Source organism: Heteronotia binoei, chromosome 5 (genome assembly GCF_032191835.1).
Source record: "Heteronotia binoei isolate CCM8104 ecotype False Entrance Well chromosome 5, APGP_CSIRO_Hbin_v1, whole genome shotgun sequence".
Lineage (NCBI taxonomy): Eukaryota > Metazoa > Chordata > Lepidosauria > Squamata > Gekkonidae > Heteronotia > Heteronotia binoei.
The window spans coordinates 127,305,371-127,326,561 of NC_083227.1; the positions used below are offsets into that span (position 1 = coordinate 127,305,371).

Genomic DNA, 21,191 nt, shown 5'->3' on the forward strand with positions numbered 1-21,191 from the left:
TTAAACATTAGTATTTTAAGTAAATAACACCGGCGGGGGTCAAGTAATGGGGGAGGGATGGCTAGAAAGTAATATGTGGGATAGTTAAAAGAAGTTATTAATGATGCAGGACATATAATTTGTTACCAAATAAAATTGTTTTAACCGTGAAACTCAGGTCGTTAGCAGAGGTTAGAACCGCTGTGCTGCGGCTTTACCACTCTGCACCACTGGGGCTCTTATTTCTCTAATTATCCGCATGTAAATGTTTCATGGGAAGCCTGAATATAACCGACTAGCCCAATTTTGTCAGAGCTTGGACGTCAGTAGGGTTAGCCGCGTAACAGTAGCCTCTGCGGTCTCTTACAACTGTCCAGCCTCCACATTTCATTGAAACCATTGTGGTGTAGTGCTTAGTTTTTACATCCTGTTTCCCTCCCTAATCATGATACCAAGCAGCTTATCAATTGTTTTTCTCCTTTTCCATTTTATCTTCGCAACAGCAACCTTGTGAGGTAGGCTAAGGCAAGAGAGCGTGATAGGCTCAAAGTCACCAGCAATCTTGCGTGGCAGAGTCAGGATTTGAACTTGATGGTTCCGGATCCTAGTGTGGTCCTCTAATGCCTATCCTAGTTGAGAACATTGTTCTTACATTTCAGTCTCAGCAAAAAAACAAAAACAAAAAAGGGGGGGCTACAGTAAAGTAAGTAAAATACTCCGCTGGCTCTAGCGGGTTAAGTGCTAAACAAGAACCTAGGAGACTCGTGTTCAAATGCAACTCACTGGGTGATATTGGCAAAGATGAATAATAAGATGCCAGACCGGTGTTGGAAATGTAAAAAAAAAAAACATGAAGGTTCTTTCTACCGTATGTGGTGGGTTTGTGAAAGGGCAAAAAAAGTATTGGCGGATGATTCAAAAAGAAATTTCTAGGATCTCGGGATATGAATTTAAGAAAGTTGCAGAGACTTTCCTGTTGGGATTACAAATGGAAAAAAAATCCAAAAGAAGATAGAACTATAATTTGATACTTGCTTTCAGCTGCTAGGACATAATATGCGTAGTTGTGGAAGCAAGAAAAAATACCAGAGAAATGGGGTAGGATTGTAAAAGTTATGACACATGGTGAAATGGGCAAGTTAACATGAACCTTAAGAGACTATGATTTAGAAGTAATTAAGATGGAGTGGAAAAAGTTAGGACGTTGTATGCGCGGTTGTGGAAGCAAGAAAAAATACCAGAAAAATGGGATTGGATTTTAAAAGTTATGACACTGGGGTGAAATGGGCAAGTTAACATGAACCTTAAGAGACTATGATTTAGAAGTAATTAAGATGAAGTGGAAAAAGTTCAGAAGATACGTAGAAAAAGAGTGGAAAATAAAAGGACATTGGACAATTTTTGATAATGACTAAGTACAAGAGGGAGGAGGATATTAATTTTGGTTCTTATTAATTAAGGGTACCTTTAATATTAAGATTTTAAGTATATAACACCGGCGGGTGTCAAGTAACGGGGGAGGAGTGGGTAGAAAGTAATATATGGGATAGATAAAAAGTAATTATTAATGATGTAAGAAATTGAAATTTATTGCCATATGTTACTAATAAGACTGTTTGAAACAAAAACATTTTTCCACCCTCGGATCACAATCGTGCCAGGTTTTTTTGTTTTGGTTTTTTTAATCTTAAGAACATAAGAACATAAGAGAAGCCATGTTGGATCAGGCCAACGGCCCATCAAGTCCAACACTCTGTGTCACACAGTGGCAAAAAAAAATTTATATACACACATACACTGTGGCTAATAGCCACCGATGGACCCGTGCTCCATATTTCTATCTAAACCCCTCTTGAAGGTGGCCATACTTGTGGCCGCCACCACCTCCTGTGGCAGTGAATTCCACCTACTCTTCACCTACATGGCTTCTGCAAAGGGAAGTCCTGCCTCACCAACCTTTTAGAGTTCATTGAGAAAGACTCGCCAGAGATTCCTGAGTAAACTTAGCAGTCATGGGATAAGAGGATGGGTTCTCTTTCTGATTAAAAAACTGGTTCAATGACTGTTAGTAAAGAGTGGGGATCTGTGGACAATTCTCACAATGTAGGGAAGTATGCTACGGGGTCCGATAAGGATTGGTACGGGGGCAAGACTATTTCATTTATTCATAAATGATTAGGAACTAGGGGTGAGGTGCTGGTAAGTGTAAGGTGATGGCATAGTGGGTCAAAAAAAATCCCCACTTCACGTATAAGCTAATAGGGATAGAACTTGCTGTGACTGAGAGGGGGGAAAATCCCAAGTGTGTTGAGGATAGTTTGGTGAAAGTGTCAACCCTGTGTGCTGCAGCGGTGAAAAAGGCAAAGTCTGTGGTAGGTATTCTTGGGAACGGGATTGAGAATAAAACAGCCTATATTGTAATGCCCCCATATAGATCTATATCGCAGCCTTGTTTGGAATAGTGTGTACAATTCTGGTCACCGTATCTCCAAAAGGACATTGCAGAGCTAGAAAAAGTACAGAGAAGGGCAGCAAAGTTGATTGGGGGGGGTGGGGGTGGGGGGGGGAGCACCTTCTCTATGAGGAAAGGCTGATGAGTGACTTTTCAGTTTAGAAAAGCGATGGCTATGTTAGGGGAGGGGGAGGGTGTGGGGTCAAGATAGAGGTTTATAAAATTATGCAAGGGGTGGAGAGAGTTGACAAACAGAACTTTTTCCCCCTTTCAAAATACTAGAACTCAATACAACGAGGCTGATAGCATATTCAGGGTGGACAAAAGGAAATACTATTTTACACAGAGAGTGATTAAAATGTGGAATTCGCTCCTCTCTCTGCACCCTTGGTTCATCAAGGAGATCAGTTCCTAGGCTGCCCGTGACCCACAACCCCCTCTTCTCCCTAAAGCAGCAACGATAAGCTCTTCTTTTTCTTATAGAATCCTAGGCAACCTCCTACTGCCGGGGCCCTGTTCATTGCTCAAGTAACCCCCCAGACAGCTCCTTGGAGTGCTAACAGGTGGAGGATGCTGACGATGGAAAAAAGTTGTATTGTGTGCCAAGATATTAAGTGAGCTGCATGGCTCAGAACTAAGCCCCAGATCTTCTGATGTTAAGAGTTCCATCAAAAGCAAATGAATGCCTACTTGAATACAATTAAAGGCTCAGATCCTGATCTTGGTGGAACCATATCAAAAATCACCAAAGTTGGCAGTAAATATTTGTGTTGTCAACAATACTTGGGGAACATGGGGTGAATGCACATTTAACAGGGCATGTAGAACTAAAATCATTTAAAACACTGCTTACTGTTGCTTGTTTTTATTTAAAATTTTATTTTATCTACATATTGGACACAGTCAGAGTATATCCACAAAAAAAACCAATGGGGCATTCTGTAACCTGTGTGTTTCTATACATGTCAGAAAATCCTATCTTTGTTTATATTTAAAATAACCTAAATTGTATATCTCTGTCCTGCTTTTGCATTTTTCTTAAGTCTACATTTTTCTGCACTTCACAGCCATAAAACCCCTTGACCTCTTAGGACCATTTTTGGGGGTCAAACACTATTCTCACAATTAGCCCATACATAAATTTGATGGAAAAGCTATTTTAAATCACAGACCATAAGAACAGGAAATTTATTGCGTGAGAACCTAATTTCATCTGTTTATTTTGTCCAGGTCTAAACTGTGTCAGCATTAAATAATTTGCTAAGATTCTTGCTCTCTCTCACAGGGTGAATATCCTCCCACGTCTGCGAGATATACATTTCAGCACTTGACCTTTTAAGGTCAAATACTTTTGTCTCACTCTGAGAACAGGCACTGAAGATGATAGAAAAATGTTAGGATTTAATGTGTAAGAAAATGCTATATGTTTACAATTAATGTATTAGAATAGGCATCTAAAATGCTGTTAGGTGGCTAGGTAAATGTTAGGATTTAATGTGTAAGAAAATGCTGGGATGGTTACAATTAATGTATTAGAAGGGGCAGCAAAAAAGTACAATCCCACTACGTCAGGCATTCATTTACTGATCAGGAGGTGGGGGCTGGTGTGGGGGGAGGGGCAGCTGTTTAATGAGGAAATTGTGGGGGAGGGGCAGCTGTCACTTTTTGATTTCTGTTTGATGATGCGATGTACGTACTGTATTCTTCTCCTGCCTCTGCTCCTTTCAGCATGTGGGAAGAGGTAGAATGGCAGCATCATTTGGTTCAAGTAATTGTCACTGCGTATTGGATAACTTTATGGGTTTAAATATCCAACTCCTTTGGAAGCTAGTTTAACTAATGAAAAGCAGGTTAAATATTAAATGTGCTTAGTGTTGAGCAATACCACTTATGGGGTGTGGGTTAGGGGTGGAGAAGAAAGCAGACATGCTTACTATTACCACAAATACGTGATTTTGTAATTCATACACACACACACACACACCTTCACATTTGAGGATGCAACTGCTTTTTAATTGAACTGAGAGTAGAGATCCTGAAGTAGAGACCCTGCAGTGTAACACTTTCTCCAAAAGTATTGTGGCAGGACAGCATCTTAATATATACAGCTGTATTATGTTCCACAGGTTCACCTGACATACCGACAATCCAATGCACATTTTAATATATTTCCACTTGAAGCCTTCTAGGTAGGAATATCTGGATTCAGTCACAAAATGTCCTTCAATGTGACATGCCTTGAATCCTATGGAGGATTTCCATGGGCTGAGGTTGGAGACAGTTTATACCAATTCTGCCCTCTCATAATCTCTTCCCCTTCCTGCTGTTCTGGGTGAGGCAGGTTCCCTTCCCTTCAGAAGGGGCTGCAACATGGAAGAAATGAGAAGCGATGTTCCTTGGCTAGAAATCATTTCTGGCAATGGGCAGGAAGCACTAGTGCCTAGTTCTTGTGGCCCTTTCTTACACACCCAAAGAAATACTGATAGCAACTTTGGGGTCAGGAAACAATTTTCTCCAGGCTACCTCAGCCATGAAGGGTTTTCTTTTTTCTTCTGAGCATGGAGCAGAGGTCACTGGGGGTGTGTTGGGTAGGTATTTGTGAATTTCATCCATTTTGCAGGGAACTGGACTAGATGACCCTGAGACCCTTTTGTGGATACAACCCGATCAGTAACTGGAGAAAAGCATTTTATTTATTGGCGTAGGGACTGGAGAGGCAAGGAAACCCTGTGATAGAAGAGTAGTTTAGGTTAATCTGATCCTGTGAACCCCAAAGAGTCATGCTATCGGGGTTAAAACACTTTAAGATGGGGTTGGTTTAAGCTTTGCCATAATGAACAAAGTTGATTTTGATTTGTGTAACTTTTCTGTGAGACAGTGCTTCCAAGTACTGAGAAACAGCTGAGATCAACAGGCACTATAGTCATTCTTCTGAAAATTAGCCAAAATTACCTGTGAAGAGAGACTTGCTAACAACTCCTATCTTAGAGCTCTGAGCAGGCTTCGACCTGAAATTACTTTTTGAAATGTGATTTTAATAGCTTCACAATGCATAGCATTGCAATAAAGAACATGATGCTTTAGAATGCCTGAAAAAGGCAAAGTTTGACCTGAAGAACTGTGTCAGCTTAGTATAGTCTTCCTAAAAGTCATGTACTGTAATAGGCACCTGAAGAACCCTAGATTCCATCTGTGTGTGATGAACAGGGTAAAGAACAAGCAAAGGTCCAGTTGTCATTAACAACTCTGGGACAACCCTAACATCTACCTCGCGCCAACCCTGAGCAAGGAAAAGATAAAAAAAAAAAAATCCTGAAGAGGGTGGGCCTACTGAACTGAATTCATTTGTTGGTACAGAGTGCTCATGATCCTCTGAAAGGTAACTGAAAAACTGCTTCAAATGCTGAGTATAAATGAAAGGCCCTAGCAAAGGTACCATTCCTGCTATTCCACTATTATTGGTTTTTCAGTGATATGGTTTTCTCACCCCTATACTCAGTTCCTTTTAGTGAAGGATGGTTCAAATAGTATTTTTATTTACAGTTTGCCTTCCTAACTGAAAAAGCCCTGTGGTGTAGAGTGTTAAAGCTGCAGTACTGCAGTCTTAAGCTCTGCTCATGACCTGAGTCCAATCCCCGGTGGAAGCTGGGTTTTCAGGTAGCCGGCTCGAGGTTGACTCAGCCTTCCATCCTTCCGAGGTTAGTAAAATGAGTACCCAGCTTGCTGGGGGGGGGAAGTGTAGATGACTGGGGAAGGCAATGGCAAACCATCCCAATGGCAAAAGTCTGCTGTGAAAACGTGAAAGCAACGTCACCCCAGAGTCGGAAACGACTGTTGCTTGCACAGGGGACCTTTCCTCTCCTTCCTAACTGAAATGCAAAGCAGATTACACAGCAGAAGTCAGTGCAATCAATAGGATGCAACATAAGAAATCTGAAAACAAACAATAACTATGTTAATCTCTCCTGTTATTTCTTGCAGCTATATATTGTCTTAGACATTCTCACACCATTTAGCTTTTCCTTTCCTCTTAAACATGTGTTTTGTTAATATCCATTCCTTGTGCTTCAATAAGCCACCCAATTCATTTCAGTTAAGCTACCAAGTCTGTTCCATACTGCTTCAGTGCAACCCACTAGAACACCAGTTAACAGCTTAGAAGGATAAAAGTCTCAGCATTTGAATGTATTGGGAGCACACTAAAGTTTTTAAAAAATTGCTCATCACTGAAGTATCATGGGCACTAGCCAGTTTTGCATCACCTTTCCTCACAACACTTAACAAATGATGATAACTCTCCACCTTAACATGCTTGTCTTGAGAAAAAGGTAAAGGTAGTACCCTGTGCAAGCGCCAGTTGTTTCCAACTCTGGGGTGACAAGTATTTTAAAGAAGTCACACATCTTTTTGCAAAAATCCATGAAGTGTCCATTCCACCCCCCTCCCCCCTTTTGAGCACTCTGTTGCTTTTTATACAATTGATCATCTTGACTCATTCTATACTTTGGGTCACATTAGTCTCTGATGGATTGCCCAGCCTTTCTAATGAGGAAGCTCTTTCTGCTTCTCCCTTCTCTCTTGGGATTCCTTGAGAATTCTGTTCTTAGCTTGTTACCCTCCTGTTGTGAGCTCAAGTCCTGTGGCTTTCAGTAACACTTGTACAAGGACCACACCTGGCTATTATACTTCTGTATCCTAGCTTTTCTCCTTTCTGTTCAATTGGATAACTTTATCTGGACGTCTCAGTATATCAAATGTAAAATATAACTATTTATTTTCTTGTTAAACCTTTGGTCTATTCTCTGTGTTTCCTGACATCACTATCTGTCTATGAATGCATCAAAGCCTTGACTACTTCTTCCTTTTTCCCACATCCCCATTTTCAGCCACCCCCCCAGGTTTCAATAGCTCTCCAAAGGAGCAGCATGCATACTTGCAGTATTAGTACCAGACTGCAAACAATGAAACAAGAACTGGACATTATACAACTCATCACACAACCTGTTTCACATTTCTATTAATACTATATAAGTTGGTTTCAAGAGGTGGTAGCTTCTATTTATTTACTTCTATTGCAGATTCCTTACCAGGTTAGCAAGACTCTGCATTCTTTAAACCAGTAGTATACTTGCTTTCATATTAGCGTTCAGGCAAACAGAGCTGCAGGTTTTAGCTGTGTTTTCCTTATGGATAACTATTTTCAAGAAACAATTTAGGAAGGTGCAGATCAAATCTATTTAACCATCTTTATTCTATAAACACTACCTGTATTTATTTATTTACCTGTATTTTATAGGTGCACTCAGGAATCTATACATTATTTTACTCTGAAGTATAGTGAAGGCACATTCATTTATACATTGCTTTAAAAATGTCATTCATAGGAGCAGACTTGAAGATGTCGACATTTTCACCTTTTACTACATAGAAATCTAGAGGAATTTTCAAGCGGAACTGTTACAACAGGTAGACCCATGAGAAGATTAAAGTGTTCAGAAAATTAATTTGTTTTAGAGATTGAATGTATAAATTTAAAGTACAAAGTTAAATAGAAACAAAATAGTTCTTTCATACTGAACAAAGCCAGAAGTGTAACTGTGTACCTCAGACTTTCAGCACATGGAACATTTTGTTATAACTTTTTTTTCCTGACACTTGGTCTATGCAAAATATTTTAAGTTCCATAATTTCTGTAAGCTCTTTTTTTTTTTTTTACAAACTAAATCTTTCTTGTCCCATTGTAATGTAGCAAACTTTAGTTCCATAAGAACGCTGTTTGATATGTAAAGGTGAAATTTAGATTCCCCCAAAGCCCATTAAACATTTGGCTTTTTGTCCAGTCTTGTGTCGTTTTCTTGAAAGAAATGGATGTCTTACGAAGCATTTGATGAACACCTCTGAAGCAGTAAAGTATGGCAAGTATCACAGACTCGTACAGGCTTTGGATAGGATGGAAGTGCAAGTTCATTGCTGGAACAACTATTGCAAAAGATGTGGCCACAGTTCCGACAATGGTGCTGCAAGGAAGTTAACAAAGAGGGTTAAGGTTATGTAACTACATAAGTGAGTCTTAGAAGGGCCTTCCCACGTGAAGAAACTTAGTTGTGTTTATATTTCACAAAATTCAGTGAGAAAAGTTAATCATGCCTAGAATCACAACTAAACACTTTCTCTAGACTAGGGTTGCTGGGCATGAAGGCACTGGGACAAGAAGTTCAGGTCAGGCATTAAACCAGAGATGAATTCTCTGCAAAAGTCCACAATCCATGGACCCTAATAAAATTTATTTCAGAGTAAATGCCTAATAGTTTCACACACTTCATACACACATCAGAATATTCACATTTATGGTTCTCTGGTGCAGAGTATCTAATATCACAGGATGTGAGGTAACACTATAGTTCTCCAGTGGTCCCTGGTAGTGGGACGGTCCGAAACTGCTGGGAGGAGGCTCCTCCGGAAACAGGGTCATTGATTGTTTGATCCGGGCCGGGCTCTCCCTTGGAAACTCTCCAGGCTAAACGGCCCTGTTATGAGACAGGACGTGTTCGTCATGCGTCAGAGCACAGTGATCCGAAGAACGAGGTTTCCTCGAGGGAAAGTCTCTGCCACCTTCTTTCTCAGACGCAGCAGGCGGCAGGCAGAGCACTTTAACCGCCAGCATTGGGGTTTACCCAACAAAGGCGGCACATTCCCCAGGACCCCTCTAGAACGGCTTTCTTTACAGTCGGGGGGCGGGGGGGAGGCTTAGAATGTAGCAGGCCTTCTTCAACTCAGGCACGATTAGAGTGTACCTGGGTTTTTTTCTTTTACTATGCAGGGGGAGGGGTCGCCATTTCAGGCAGTTAGCCTGGTAACGGAGGCTCCTCTCTCCCCTTTCACTTTCATTTCAGCCCTCTGCTGTAGCTGAGATGGCTGACAGATGGGGACAGACTAGTGAGAAAGGAGGTTTAGCCAGTGATTTCTCCATCCCAAAGTACTCAGGATCCACTTCCGAAAAAGTGCGAAAGGATTCTGAACCGGATTTAACTGGAGAGGATTGAGAAAGGAGTTTGCCCCTGCCCAAGGCTCTACTGTGCCTTCTCACCCTCAGAAAAGGAAGAGAAAAGCAGATCTAGATATTGCCACGGCTCCTACAGACCCAAAGAAAGCGAAACTGGGTATGAGCTTGGACTCTCCCTGTGATAGTTCTCAGGAGGAGGAGAAACCTGACTCTTCAGTACAATCTAGGATCTTTCCAGTGGAATATCTTTACTGCTACACCCAGAGAGAAAGCAGAATTGGACCCAGACCTGCCCGCAGGCTCAGGGAAGATGATGCCTAAGGTGGGGGTTTCTCAGACAGGGGTACCCTTACCCGCCCCCTTTTTTAGTCTTATTAAAGCAGAGTGGGAACACCCAGCTAAGCCAAAATCTAACCCACATCTGTTCAAAATTGTATGGGCTGATTCCAGAGGCTACTAAACGGCTGAAATTGCCAGTAGTGGACGATCCTGTATTATCCACATCAATGCTTCCCAAGGATGCGAATGGGCTACCCAAGGATGCCTGTGATAGACGGATGGAACAGGCATTACAAAAGGATTCTGAAGCCTCAGCCTGGTCCATCCGGGCGTCTTCAGCGGGGTCGCCATTTGCCCATGCAGTATATACTTGGGCGTCCAATTTGGCCTCAGTGGATAGTGATGTGCCAAAGGAATTCAAGGATGAGCTTAAGAAAATAGCCTTGGGCACAGCGTTTATTGCAGATGCGACCGTAGACGCAATGCAGTTGTCTGCAAGGGCCATGGCTTGCAGCGTGTAGGAACGTTTGGCTCAGGACTTGGGATGCGGATGCAGCTGTACCGGCTACACTGGCAGCTGTACCATTCAAAGGTGTTAGTCTCTTTGGGGACGAGCTGGAAAGCTTCCTGATTGAGGGGAAGGACAAAAAAGTCTTGCCTTCCAAGAGGAAGGATTTTAAGCCAATGAAGGTTCCAGTAGCACCCCCAAGCTTTTAACCTTGGGCGCCATTGCAAGTGGCGCACCATCAAAAGCTGGTAGGGGGATTCCCCTTCCTGGGCTGCTGCGGCTCAGGCAAAGGACTTCTGTCTTTGTCGGATTTAGCTTAGCCACCCTGCCATGGCCTTCAGTGCCAGATCCAGATTTTCTGAGGTACAGGCAGACTGGCTGTCCATCAGTAGATAGAGCTGGGTATCATCAGCATACTGATGGCAACCCAACCCATACCTCCTGGCAATCTGGGCAAGGGGGAGCATACAGATGTTAAAAAACATTGGGGAGAGCACCACCACCTGAGGCACACCACAATTAAGTGGGTGTCTCTCGGATGACTGTCCCCCAATCGCCACCCTTTGTCCCCGACCATGGAGAAAAGAGGAGAGCCATTGTAAGGCCAACCCCTGAATCCCTGCGTCGGCAAGGCAGTGAATCAGCAACCGATGGTTGACTATGTCGAATGCAGCCAACAGGTCCAACAACATCAATATTGCTGAACTGCCTTGTCCAGATGCCGCTGGAGATCATCCACCAGGGCGACCAGTACTGTCTCCACCCCATGACCTGAGCAAAAGCTGGACTGATGGGGGTCCAAGACGGAAGTGTCCTCCAGAAAACTCTGTAACTGTAGCGCTACTACCCTCTCAATAATTTTGCCCCAAAAGGGCAAATTTGAGACCAGACCCTGGAAAGAGCCCCTCAGAGAAGGATCTATTTACGATATCCTGTATAGGACAGTGTAGCTCCAGCTGGCAAGCTTTAATCAGCCAGGATGGGCAAGGGTTCAGGTCACATGATGTTGGGTGCACAGTAGAGAGAATTCTGTCGACTTCCTCCATGCTGAGTGTTGTAAAACGATCCAAAGCTGATCCGGAAAAGAGGTACGGAGCTTCGAGTTCCCTTACTGTTTCAACAGTGGCAGGGAGATCGTTACAAAGCGACGAGATCTTATCTGTGAAAGAAGTCGCAAAAGCCTCACAGCCTATATCTAATTCCCTACAGTTTGGTCTGCCTTGTGGCAGAATTGTAAGATTTTGAATAATACTAAATAATTGTGCTGGGCGCGAATTTGCAGATGCAGTCTTAGCCATGAAGTAAGCTTTCTTCGTGGCTTTGACTGCCATCTCATAGGACCTCATAAACTCTCTATAAGATGTTCTGGTCGCTTCGTCTCCAGTACGCTGCCACTGCCTCTCTCGCTGTCTCAGCCTTTGTTTCATCAGCCGCAGCTCAGGGTTATACCACGGGGCCAGCTTAGAACGAGGGTGCAGAGGCTGCTGGGTAGTGATCTCATCGATAGCCATGGTGAAGCGGTCTTGCCAGATCTTAACCAGGTCATCTAGAGAATTGCCAGGGGGCCAGGAGTCCTGCAAGGCCGTCTGGAACAGCACTGGGTCCATCAGATTTCGTGGGCAAGCTAAAATATGCTCGCTGCCTAAACAGGTTTGGGGTGGCACATCCATATGAGTCTTCAGGGCGTAGTGGTCCGACCATGGCACCGCTTCTGCAGTGATCCAGTCCACTAAGACTCCCGTCGCAAAGATCAAATCCAGCATGTGACCGGCCTGATGCGTGGATGTTGTAACAAATTGGGAGAGTCCTAGTGTTGCCATGGACAACACCAGGTCCACCACCTGACTAGAGTTCATGTCATCGGCATGGACATTGAAATCACCCAGAACCAAAAGCATTGGGTGTTTCAATGCCCAGCCTGTTATGGCCTCCATCAGGGACGGTTAGGCATTCGGTACACCAGCCAGACCACCAAACCCTCCCCAACATCCCACGCCAGATCGGCACATTCGATACCATCGATCTTTGGAAACGGGAGGAGTAAGCCTCTCGTATGAATAGGGCCACTCCTCCCCACAACCCGCTAGTCTGTGATTGGTGAAAGACTGAGTATCCTGGGGGAGCCACCTGGGAGAGAGCTAAATGTTATACATTTTTATGAATTATGTTATAGGTAGCTTGACCCTTTAATACATTTGGAGTCAAACTGGGCTGGTAAAATAAGCTGAGTTACTGACTTTACTAGGTTAGTGATAGCTGGGAGAAGGGGAAACATTGAAAAAAGAATTGGACCCAGTTTACAGAGCACAGGCTTAAACAAACGCAATCCTATGCTTAGTTTAAATTGGGTGGGGAACCTTTTTTCTGCCAAGGGCCATATGGATATTTATAATATCATTCGCGGGCCATAAAAATTATCAACTTAAACAGTGCTCTGCCGAGGGAGAATGATTCAGGCCAGCAAAATTAATGCAAATAATTGTTTTTCTATTTGAAGTCATGTGGGGAGAGCCTAATCTGGCACACACACCCGGCCCGCCGCCCTAGGCAAATGCATAGGACCAGGGCTTTTTTGTAGAAAAGGCCCAGCAGGAACTCAGTAACATATTAAACCACATCCCCTAATATTAGCATATTAGGCCACACCATCTGGGATAATCAAGTGCAAACTGAACTGTACCAGTAACTTTTCCAGGCCCTGCAGCAATTCTGGCCAGCCAGGCCCCAGGGAGGCTGCTGCACAGTACATCTGGGCTGTGTGATCCCTGCCTGGCCCTGGGGAGGCTGCTGCGTAGTGCGGCTGGGCCCCACGATCCTACAGCTTCTATCCTGGAAGACTGCATTTTTGGTGGCAATCACGTCAGCATGCCGTGTAGGGGAGCTCATGGCTATGCGTTGTGACCACCCTTACTTAGTGTTTCATGAGTCCGGAGTTTCGTTGGCTCCTGATGTTTCGTTTCTCCCTAAGGTGGTTTCCCAGTTTCACCCTAAGTTGGACGTTTGGTTACCTATGTTTTACCCCATGCCTTCCTCGGACGAGGAACATCGGTGGCACGCTTTGGATGTTAAGCGTGCATTACTTTTTTACCTGAGTTCTAAAGAGTTTTCGTCAGGACCAGCATCTTTTTGTTTCCTATGCTGCTCCTCGGTTGGGTTCAAAAATTGTCTCAACGGCTTTCAAAGTGGCTTACTGAAACTATTAAGCTGTGCTACTTGCTGGTGAAGAAGCCATTGCCTGGACCCATTCGTGGACACTCTACTAGAGCGATGGTGACGTTGGTGGCGTTCCTGAAGGGTGTCTCCTTGATGGATGTCTGCAAGGCCACCACTTGGTCCTCTCCTCATGCTTTCATGAAGCGTTATGCTTTGGATGTGCATGCTCAGCAGAGGACTCGTCTGGGAGCTGTGGTGCTGCAAGCTGTCTCTTCTGGTTGACCGTCTGCTCCCGTCTCCAGGTTTGTCTGGCTTGCTAATCTCTCATGAGTGTGAAGCACAGAGAGACCACGAAGAAGATAGACAGGTTGCTTACCTGTAACTGTAGATCTTCGAGTGGTCATCTGTGCATTCACACTACCCGCCCTCCTTCCCCACTGCTGACGGTCTCCCTATGTTAGGGGCTTCCAGCAGTCAGGAAGGAACTGGTGGGATCCTCACGCTGCTTCCGGTGAGCATGCGTATTGGGACGCCTGCGCATGCCCACTGGTGCTGAGCGTGAAAAAATCCCAGGCTTTTTAGGTACCGATTTGGGGATTGACGCAGGCGCTCTATCCCATGAGTGTGAATGCACAGATAACCACTCGAAGATCTACAGTTACAGGTAAGCAACCTGTCTTTACTGGTAAGCACTTACTAGTTGACAAGTCAGGGATCAGGACTGAAAGGTGATGCTTGCACTTCTACATTCCACTGCAGTTCATCATCCTCCGTAACCTTGCTGAAACTATGCCATGCAGATTGACTTATCATACTATTTTATTTAATATAGCCAGCTCTGATCCCTTAATCTTACCTTTCTCCTGGAAATGGAGAACTCTTTCTCACATTGTTTGCAGTGGGTTGCTTCATCATCTTTCAGCCAGGTATGGCCCTGATTTTTACACAAAATATATAAAAAATTTTTTCTCAGTATTCAACTTTAAACATACCGTACCATCCCATACCCCACACCACACCACTAACAGGCCAACCCCCTCCCGCAGCTGCCTCCCAAAGCCAGCTATAGGCAGGGTCATTTAGCTCAGGGCCCAATCATTAGATTTCAGCCCAGTAGTGCCTTAAAAATCAACAAGGTTTTCAGGGAGGGAGGCATCTTATAAAGGGAGGTTTGACTCTCAAAAACTCATATTCTCCCTGCCCCCATCTTGTTGGTCCCTGAAGTGCTACTGGACTGGAATGTAGCTGTTCTATTGCAGGCCAACATAGGTGCTCTATGAAAGTACCTTCATGGAAGGTCAAAGAATTAGTAGTAAAAGCCTACACTCATTCAATGATTGTTAGAACATGTCAAATTTGGAAGACAGGAGGGATCAAGTAGTGCCAGAGCCTGCTTTTAGGGTGAGCATGATTAACATTGCAGCTTCCAATATCTCAAACTGCTGTGTGGTAGAGGGGAAGATGCAAAGAAAACAGCAGATAGCTATTTAAATTTGAAATACCTTTAATGCTTTATTTACTTCTTTAATATCTTCCATCTTAAGCTTGGACCTGAAAAAGGAAGACATTTGTGTTACTATGGAATTCAAAGCACTTCTGTCGGCAAGAGAAGTCCTTCCTAAAAAAAAAGGGGGAGGGAGTTCACCTCCAATGGATGATTCCTCACTTAACAGAAGGGACCCAATACTTATCAGGTCATAGTAATATTTCCATATTGCAGATAACAGACAGAAAAGCTTGTTTAAGGCTAATTAATATGCAATATAGATCTAAGTTTTATGAAACACATTCCAAACTTAAGGGGACCCAAATAGGCCTGCAGCTACAGTGGGGCCCTGGGGGGGGCGGGTCCAGGCCCCACCAATTAAAACCTTGTGTAACCTTTCTGGCCCCACCAATCAGTCTCACTACTGCTCTGTTCAAGAGGCTTTAACCCCTTTCTCCCCATCCCACCCCGCCCAAGATTACCATCCAGCCTGATAAAAAGTGCAGGGGAAGATGAAAACTCATGCATAATTTTGTCATAATAAAAGGAATAACATGGTATTTGGTTTTTTAGGGGTGTTCACAGGATATTTTGAGAGCTGACACTGAGAACCTGGCCCCCTAAACAAAAAATCCTGCCTGTGGCCCCACCAAATTTTAAATCCTGGCTATGGCCCTGGACCAAAGGTGCTTTGTAAACAACCCATGCCTTATAGTACACCAGTAATTTCTGAAATCTCTTGTTCACCCTGCAGCAGTTTCACTAACTGGAAAATATTCTACTGTATGTGGCAATCTTCCTTGTCATCCACAGTGTATTTAGGGCCTCCATGTCTGCTCTTCACACTTAACCCATTTGCTGCAGGAAACACTAAAGAAACTGCAGCAAACACAACTGACCCTCCAGCATAAACTGAATCCTTAAGTTTACCAAAAATGTGTTGATTTCTTGGTCTGTGATTCTTAAACTGTTATATAAATTTGTGAATAATGCAGCTTCTTTAGTAACGAGAGATTTCCCTATATTGACAGGAATTATTCAAACACAATTACTGGCTAAGGTGAAGTCCCATTTCTTGAAGGGCTTGCTCCTGCTCTTCACAGATCTTTTCAAGCTGCTGCTTCTCTTCTTGCAGTTTTCGCAACTCCTATAAGGAACACCCACAAAAAGAAAAAAGCTGTATGTTTCTGTTAGGCAGGCATATTTTCTTCTTCCTCTTCTGTTTTGAATGGGCCCTTATAGAACTTGAGCTAACTGTGGCAGGGAGAAGGAATCATTTACCTACATTACAATTAAACAATGCCTTTCTGCTAGTGAACACTGGCCATTAACAGAAAGCTCTTGTAGCATTTTACAGGACTTACCAAAGGCAGTGGCTTTCTTAGTAGGGCAACTACATAATTGTATCCATGGTCCCCAGGCCAAATCACAACTGCTACAAAACAGGCCACCTAAAGACTAAAGGATGCATTCAACCTAAGTTTTCTGCTAATAGAAGGAGTTTCTGTCACCAGAACAACATGAATAACAAATCGGGCATCTGCAGCAGGAAGGAGGAATTAGCAAAAATGCCCTGTGCTGTCAGCACAGCTTTGTTGTAGCCTTGAACTAGTGAGAGTCTACAGGTGGCGAGCCCTGATACACCTGCTCAGTCATTTCATTTGCAAGTATTCACCCCTTAGGCTTGGAATTCCTAATCGGCACATTTAGTATTTGAATTTGACAGAGTCTTTAAAATAAACTTATTAAAGCATCCAGAAAAGAGTTGGAAAAGACCTTAAAATAAGCATATTTATTAGATTCAGGTTGCCTAATATTGAAATAAAAGGTTATTAAAAATTCACCACTAGCAACTGAACCAGTAACTTATTATTATAAACCCTTTAGCCCAGAATTACAGAATTATTCAACTGAAACTGCTGAAAGGTGCACCCACGCACGCACAAGAACACCCTCCATTCCGGCTATTTCCCCCTTCTGTTTACCAAACAAAATTTTATTTCCAAGCCATGTACCTTTTTCAGCCCTTCCACTTGCTGCAGTTCTGTTTTGAGCAAGGCAGTAGTGTCCTTCTCCTGATGCAACTCTTGTTGCAGAGTCTGCCTTTGTTCTTTCTCAGATTTTAATTCTTTTTCAAGAGTGGAACTGTTAACAATAATGAAGTTGGTTTTTCATCAGTACGGATGCTTCACTGGAAATTCTGCTTAAAAAATCCCAGTGCACTACAAGGATATGGAATAGCATACTTTTCTCCTGGATCACCAGAAGAGCATTTTTTACAATACAAACTACAATACAAGCTTCTATTCTGCATCCCCACTTCCTCCACAATTTGCATACTTTCTTCACAGTGTCACAATTTAGTTAAGCTATGGCTAAATGGATCAGAAAATACAGGTTTGGATCCAACGAGCTTTTCTGCTGATGAAGAGTCCCCTTCAATCTCCCCCAAAGGCTATGCTGGAAATCATGGGACCAGCACAGACAAAAGCCATGTGGGTTGTAGTAATGGAGGAAAGTTGGGCATGATTGAAAAAAATGGCTAGATCCAACCTATATTTACGAATAACTGTAGCACACAACTCAGCAATTATTGGCATAAATTCAGTACACAGGCCATACACCAAAGAAAATATAGATTCTATAGAAGTTTATAAGTTGTAAGTGGCACCCTGTTCCTATTAATACTAAACCCACAAACGAGTCAAGGTGAGACCAACATATCAATTCTTTGAACATTACAGAATGTTAGAGTACCATTTGCTATCCAGTTGGGTTAGTAGTTGTTTCAAGGACTCAGTTTTGGCATCCATCTCTTGTTTTAACTTGACATTTTTCTCCTCTGCAACCTGCCTGGCTTTTTCTGCACGCTGCAATCTAAAGCAAAATAAGAGATAGATAGATATGTAAGTTGTGATTGCTACAGAGAAGTATACCAGTTTCTATTCCCACAAGTATTTCCTCTGAACCCCCCTTCCCTTTGTTCATAGTCATCAGGCACAACAAGTTGCTTCAGAGTAGGTCAACTTTCTCAGTATTCTTCCACAAAGATGTGTTACAAATACTGGGTTGGTTCCAGCAGCAGAGACAAATGGATATTTTTGACAATTCCTTCCTCTTTATCACCCACACAGTTCCTCAAAGTCCACTGTGCCCTAGGAGTAATATTTTAGGACGTTCAGTGGGCTGCAGCAAGAAGATGAACAGATGAAAAATACCCTCCTCTTCTGCTGGTATATTTGGATCATCTGCCTAATTTAGCAAGGTGCACTGTTCACTAGGATCAGTCAAACTCCTACCACACGCAATGCAATTTATTAATGCCCCAGTTGAACTGACAGTCTCTCTTGTTCTAGTTCAGAACAGCCCAGCTTTCTGGATTCCTCTCCCTTCTTTATTTGTAAACTATCTCTGGTCCCATCTCTTCAGTGCCCATATGACTGGGAAACTGTCAGAGAACAAAGCAGACAGGCAGGATTACATACATAAACTATAGCTCAAAGGTTGCCAAACTGTTCACCCTGAGCACCGCACAGTGTTGCTGTATTCTGAGCATATCTTATAGAGTTTCAGACTGGAAGCGATATACCTGTCTTCCATTTGCTTCACAGAAGATATCATTTGATGTGTTTTGTCTTCAAATGAGGATATTGCTTCTTTCTTCTGTTGCAATGAAGTTTCTGCATTCTGAAGGAACAGCATACAAGCAGCTCACTTCAATTCATCACTCTTTAGACTTCAAAACCCAAATTGCTTATGGAACAGATTTTATTTGCACTATCAAAACATCATAAGATTTGTTAGATCTTATCATATCAACAATTTTGCAATGCCACAGCATAAGTATGCATCCCTTTCAAAGGGCAGAGCAAAAAAAATGGTGGTAAGAACTAAGGAACTGTCATGTGGCTGCGAGGTCCCAAAGAAGTGGATGAGAAACTCAAGAGAATTCCTAGAGAAAGCAAAGTAGGTAAAGATAGGGCTCTGATGATGGAACAAACAACCCTCCACACACACACACACACACACACACACACACACACACACAGAGTCACACACACATTGCAGTCAACTGAACTTTCTGAAATGTAGGTCATGTGTGAGAAGGGGACCTTCAGAAACAGCATGGCAGGCTGCATGGGAAGGAGAAATCAGAATGCTTCCCTTCCATTGACAAAAGTGCCTTTTGTCAGCAGAAAATACTCTCTGGACTCAATCCTAAATTAAGATAAAATGTTAAAGTCTCACAAAAGGTTAAACCCATACAAATACAAAGAAATATGGGGTCCATACCCAATACTTGTCTAAAGACAGACAGACTAGACAACTAGAAGATGCATCACATGGGCCTCTTAACATGATTTAAGGTGCATGGAGAAACAAAAGGAACATTAATATGCTTATCTTTCTGATATTCAGTACTATCTATCGTCTCAACAAGAAGCAGAAAGGTAAACATATATGCTACTTTAATCGAATTAAAACACAGGTTAAGAAAGGTGATAGAGAACTATCCATACTTTCCCTAGAAACTGCTTGCATCATTGTAGTGACTAAATAACTTAGTCGAGCATCCAGTGTTTTAACTATATTGTGGAAAGCAACCTTTAGAATCTTGTAGCAGGCAGAAGGCTTTAACTCCTTCTTCTGGCCACCAAGAATGAGAGTGAATGTTGCTCTACTCATAACAAATAGTTGTGTGTACGCGCACATAAAAAACACATAAGATGAGAAAGTGTATCTCTACTGCTGGGTGCACATGAAGAGCCAGGAAAGTCTGCAAGGTGCCCAACAGGATGACAAATCACTTAAAAAAAAAGGTAGGGGGCCTCTGAACAGGATGGCAGGATGCATACAGATAGTTGGATTTGGACTGGAGTGACTTGGGTTCAAAACCCTGTTTAGCTGCAAAATCAGGTGGCCTCAGTCAAGTTACTCTCAGCTTTACTTCTCCACCTATGAAACAAGCAGAGTGGTGATCCTATCTCATAGGGCTATTAAGAGGCATAATATAATGTGTATGTTAAAAACATTTAAAACATGATTAATAAATATTTTTCTCCCCAGTTACTTCACGCATTTACCTGAGATTTATGGAACATCTGCAAATTGATAGCTTTAACTTCCTCCAGCTGTTGACGAAGGGCTACCAGAGTATCCTGTTTCTCATGAGTATCTTTTTCTAGAAGTTTCATGGCAATTTCCATTTCTATTTTCATTCCAATTTGCAGCTCCAGCTCTTTTTCCAGCTCCTTAAAAATTACAGTGCAAAGCACAAACATAAAATACATCTGCTATGCTATGCAAGACTTGAGCCATATGTTAGATCACAAGCACAAGTTGTATTTTTACACATTATGTAACAGATTTCATAAACTCCTACGTAAGAACTGGGGGTGCTTAATTTTGGCCATAAAAATCAACAACTCCTCTGGGCAATTATCAATATAGGCACTAGAATACATAGCAGTATTCCCTATTATATTCAATCAAAACGGTGAGGTTCATACTTTAAAAGCCTGTTTGCTATTCCTAGGGAACTTTCTACACCTCAGATATTTTAATCAATTGACTTTCTTCCAGACTGGTCTGAGGTGACCCCTTCTCAAGTTGAAGGCTTGATCCATCAGCTCTGTTCACAGAAGCCCCCTGGAGCAGATCTTATCCAAAAGGAATTATTCAAATTAAATCCCTATTAGTGGGTAGAGATCCTTGCTCCACTGTTTTCACAAATAAACACAACTGGGGTCACCCCAAAATTTTGTAAGCACATAATAATAGTCCTGTTTTAAGAAAGATCTGAGCTACCGTACTATTATCCAATTAGCTTATCACTGTGTTTGGGCAAACTATACTCTTCATGTATGCTAGAAGCATTAAGTGATTTGACATTCTGGGCCAAGAGCAGATGTGGTTGAAGAAAGGTAGTTCAACTTTGGACCATTGCCTACTTTTATACCACACTCATTTCTCAAATGGCTCCCTTTATGTAGGATTTATAAATCTGAAAAGGATTTTGGACATCATCCCTAGAACAAGACTTTGGGAAAAGATGCGACATGCAATCAATAAAAGGCTGCTATGGCTTATGCATCAAATTCATGCAGAACTTACAGCTCAGGTTCGCTGCAATTATGGCGATGAGCTGACAGACTCAATTAACTTTGGTAAAGGGGTCAGGCAGAGCTGCCTTTTCGACCCTATTGTTTAACTTTTCTGTTCAGAACTGGGCAACCCTCCCTTGAGGCAAAGACTTGGTTACAAGCATTTAGATCGTTCATTTAGTCATATTTGAACAGTAAGGGCTATCTGGCATTCTGAAAGAGGACCC

The 21,191-nt window shown here is 42.6% G+C and overlaps 1 protein-coding gene across 5 annotated transcripts in view; it reads right to left on the reverse strand.

The window, feature by feature from the left end:
- Nucleotides 1-7,663: 7,663 nt before the first annotated feature.
- RUFY1 (RUN and FYVE domain containing 1) overlaps nucleotides 7,664-21,191 on the reverse strand; it is a 39,402-nt gene continuing 25,874 nt past the window's right edge. For all 5 annotated transcript variants that reach the window (XM_060240364.1, XM_060240363.1, XM_060240366.1 and 2 more), the window contains exons 11-18: nucleotides 19,945-20,112; nucleotides 18,450-18,547; nucleotides 17,618-17,737; nucleotides 16,876-17,005; nucleotides 15,913-16,007; nucleotides 14,877-14,925; nucleotides 14,231-14,308; nucleotides 7,664-8,448 (exon numbers count right to left, since the gene is read on the reverse strand). In XM_060240364.1, coding sequence (XP_060096347.1) covers nucleotides 8,305-8,448; nucleotides 14,231-14,308; nucleotides 14,877-14,925; nucleotides 15,913-16,007; nucleotides 16,876-17,005; nucleotides 17,618-17,737; nucleotides 18,450-18,547; nucleotides 19,945-20,112 — 882 coding nt within the window. In that variant the 3' untranslated portion in view covers nucleotides 7,664-8,304. The remainder of the gene's footprint in view (nucleotides 8,449-14,230; nucleotides 14,309-14,876; nucleotides 14,926-15,912; nucleotides 16,008-16,875; nucleotides 17,006-17,617; nucleotides 17,738-18,449; nucleotides 18,548-19,944; nucleotides 20,113-21,191) is intronic.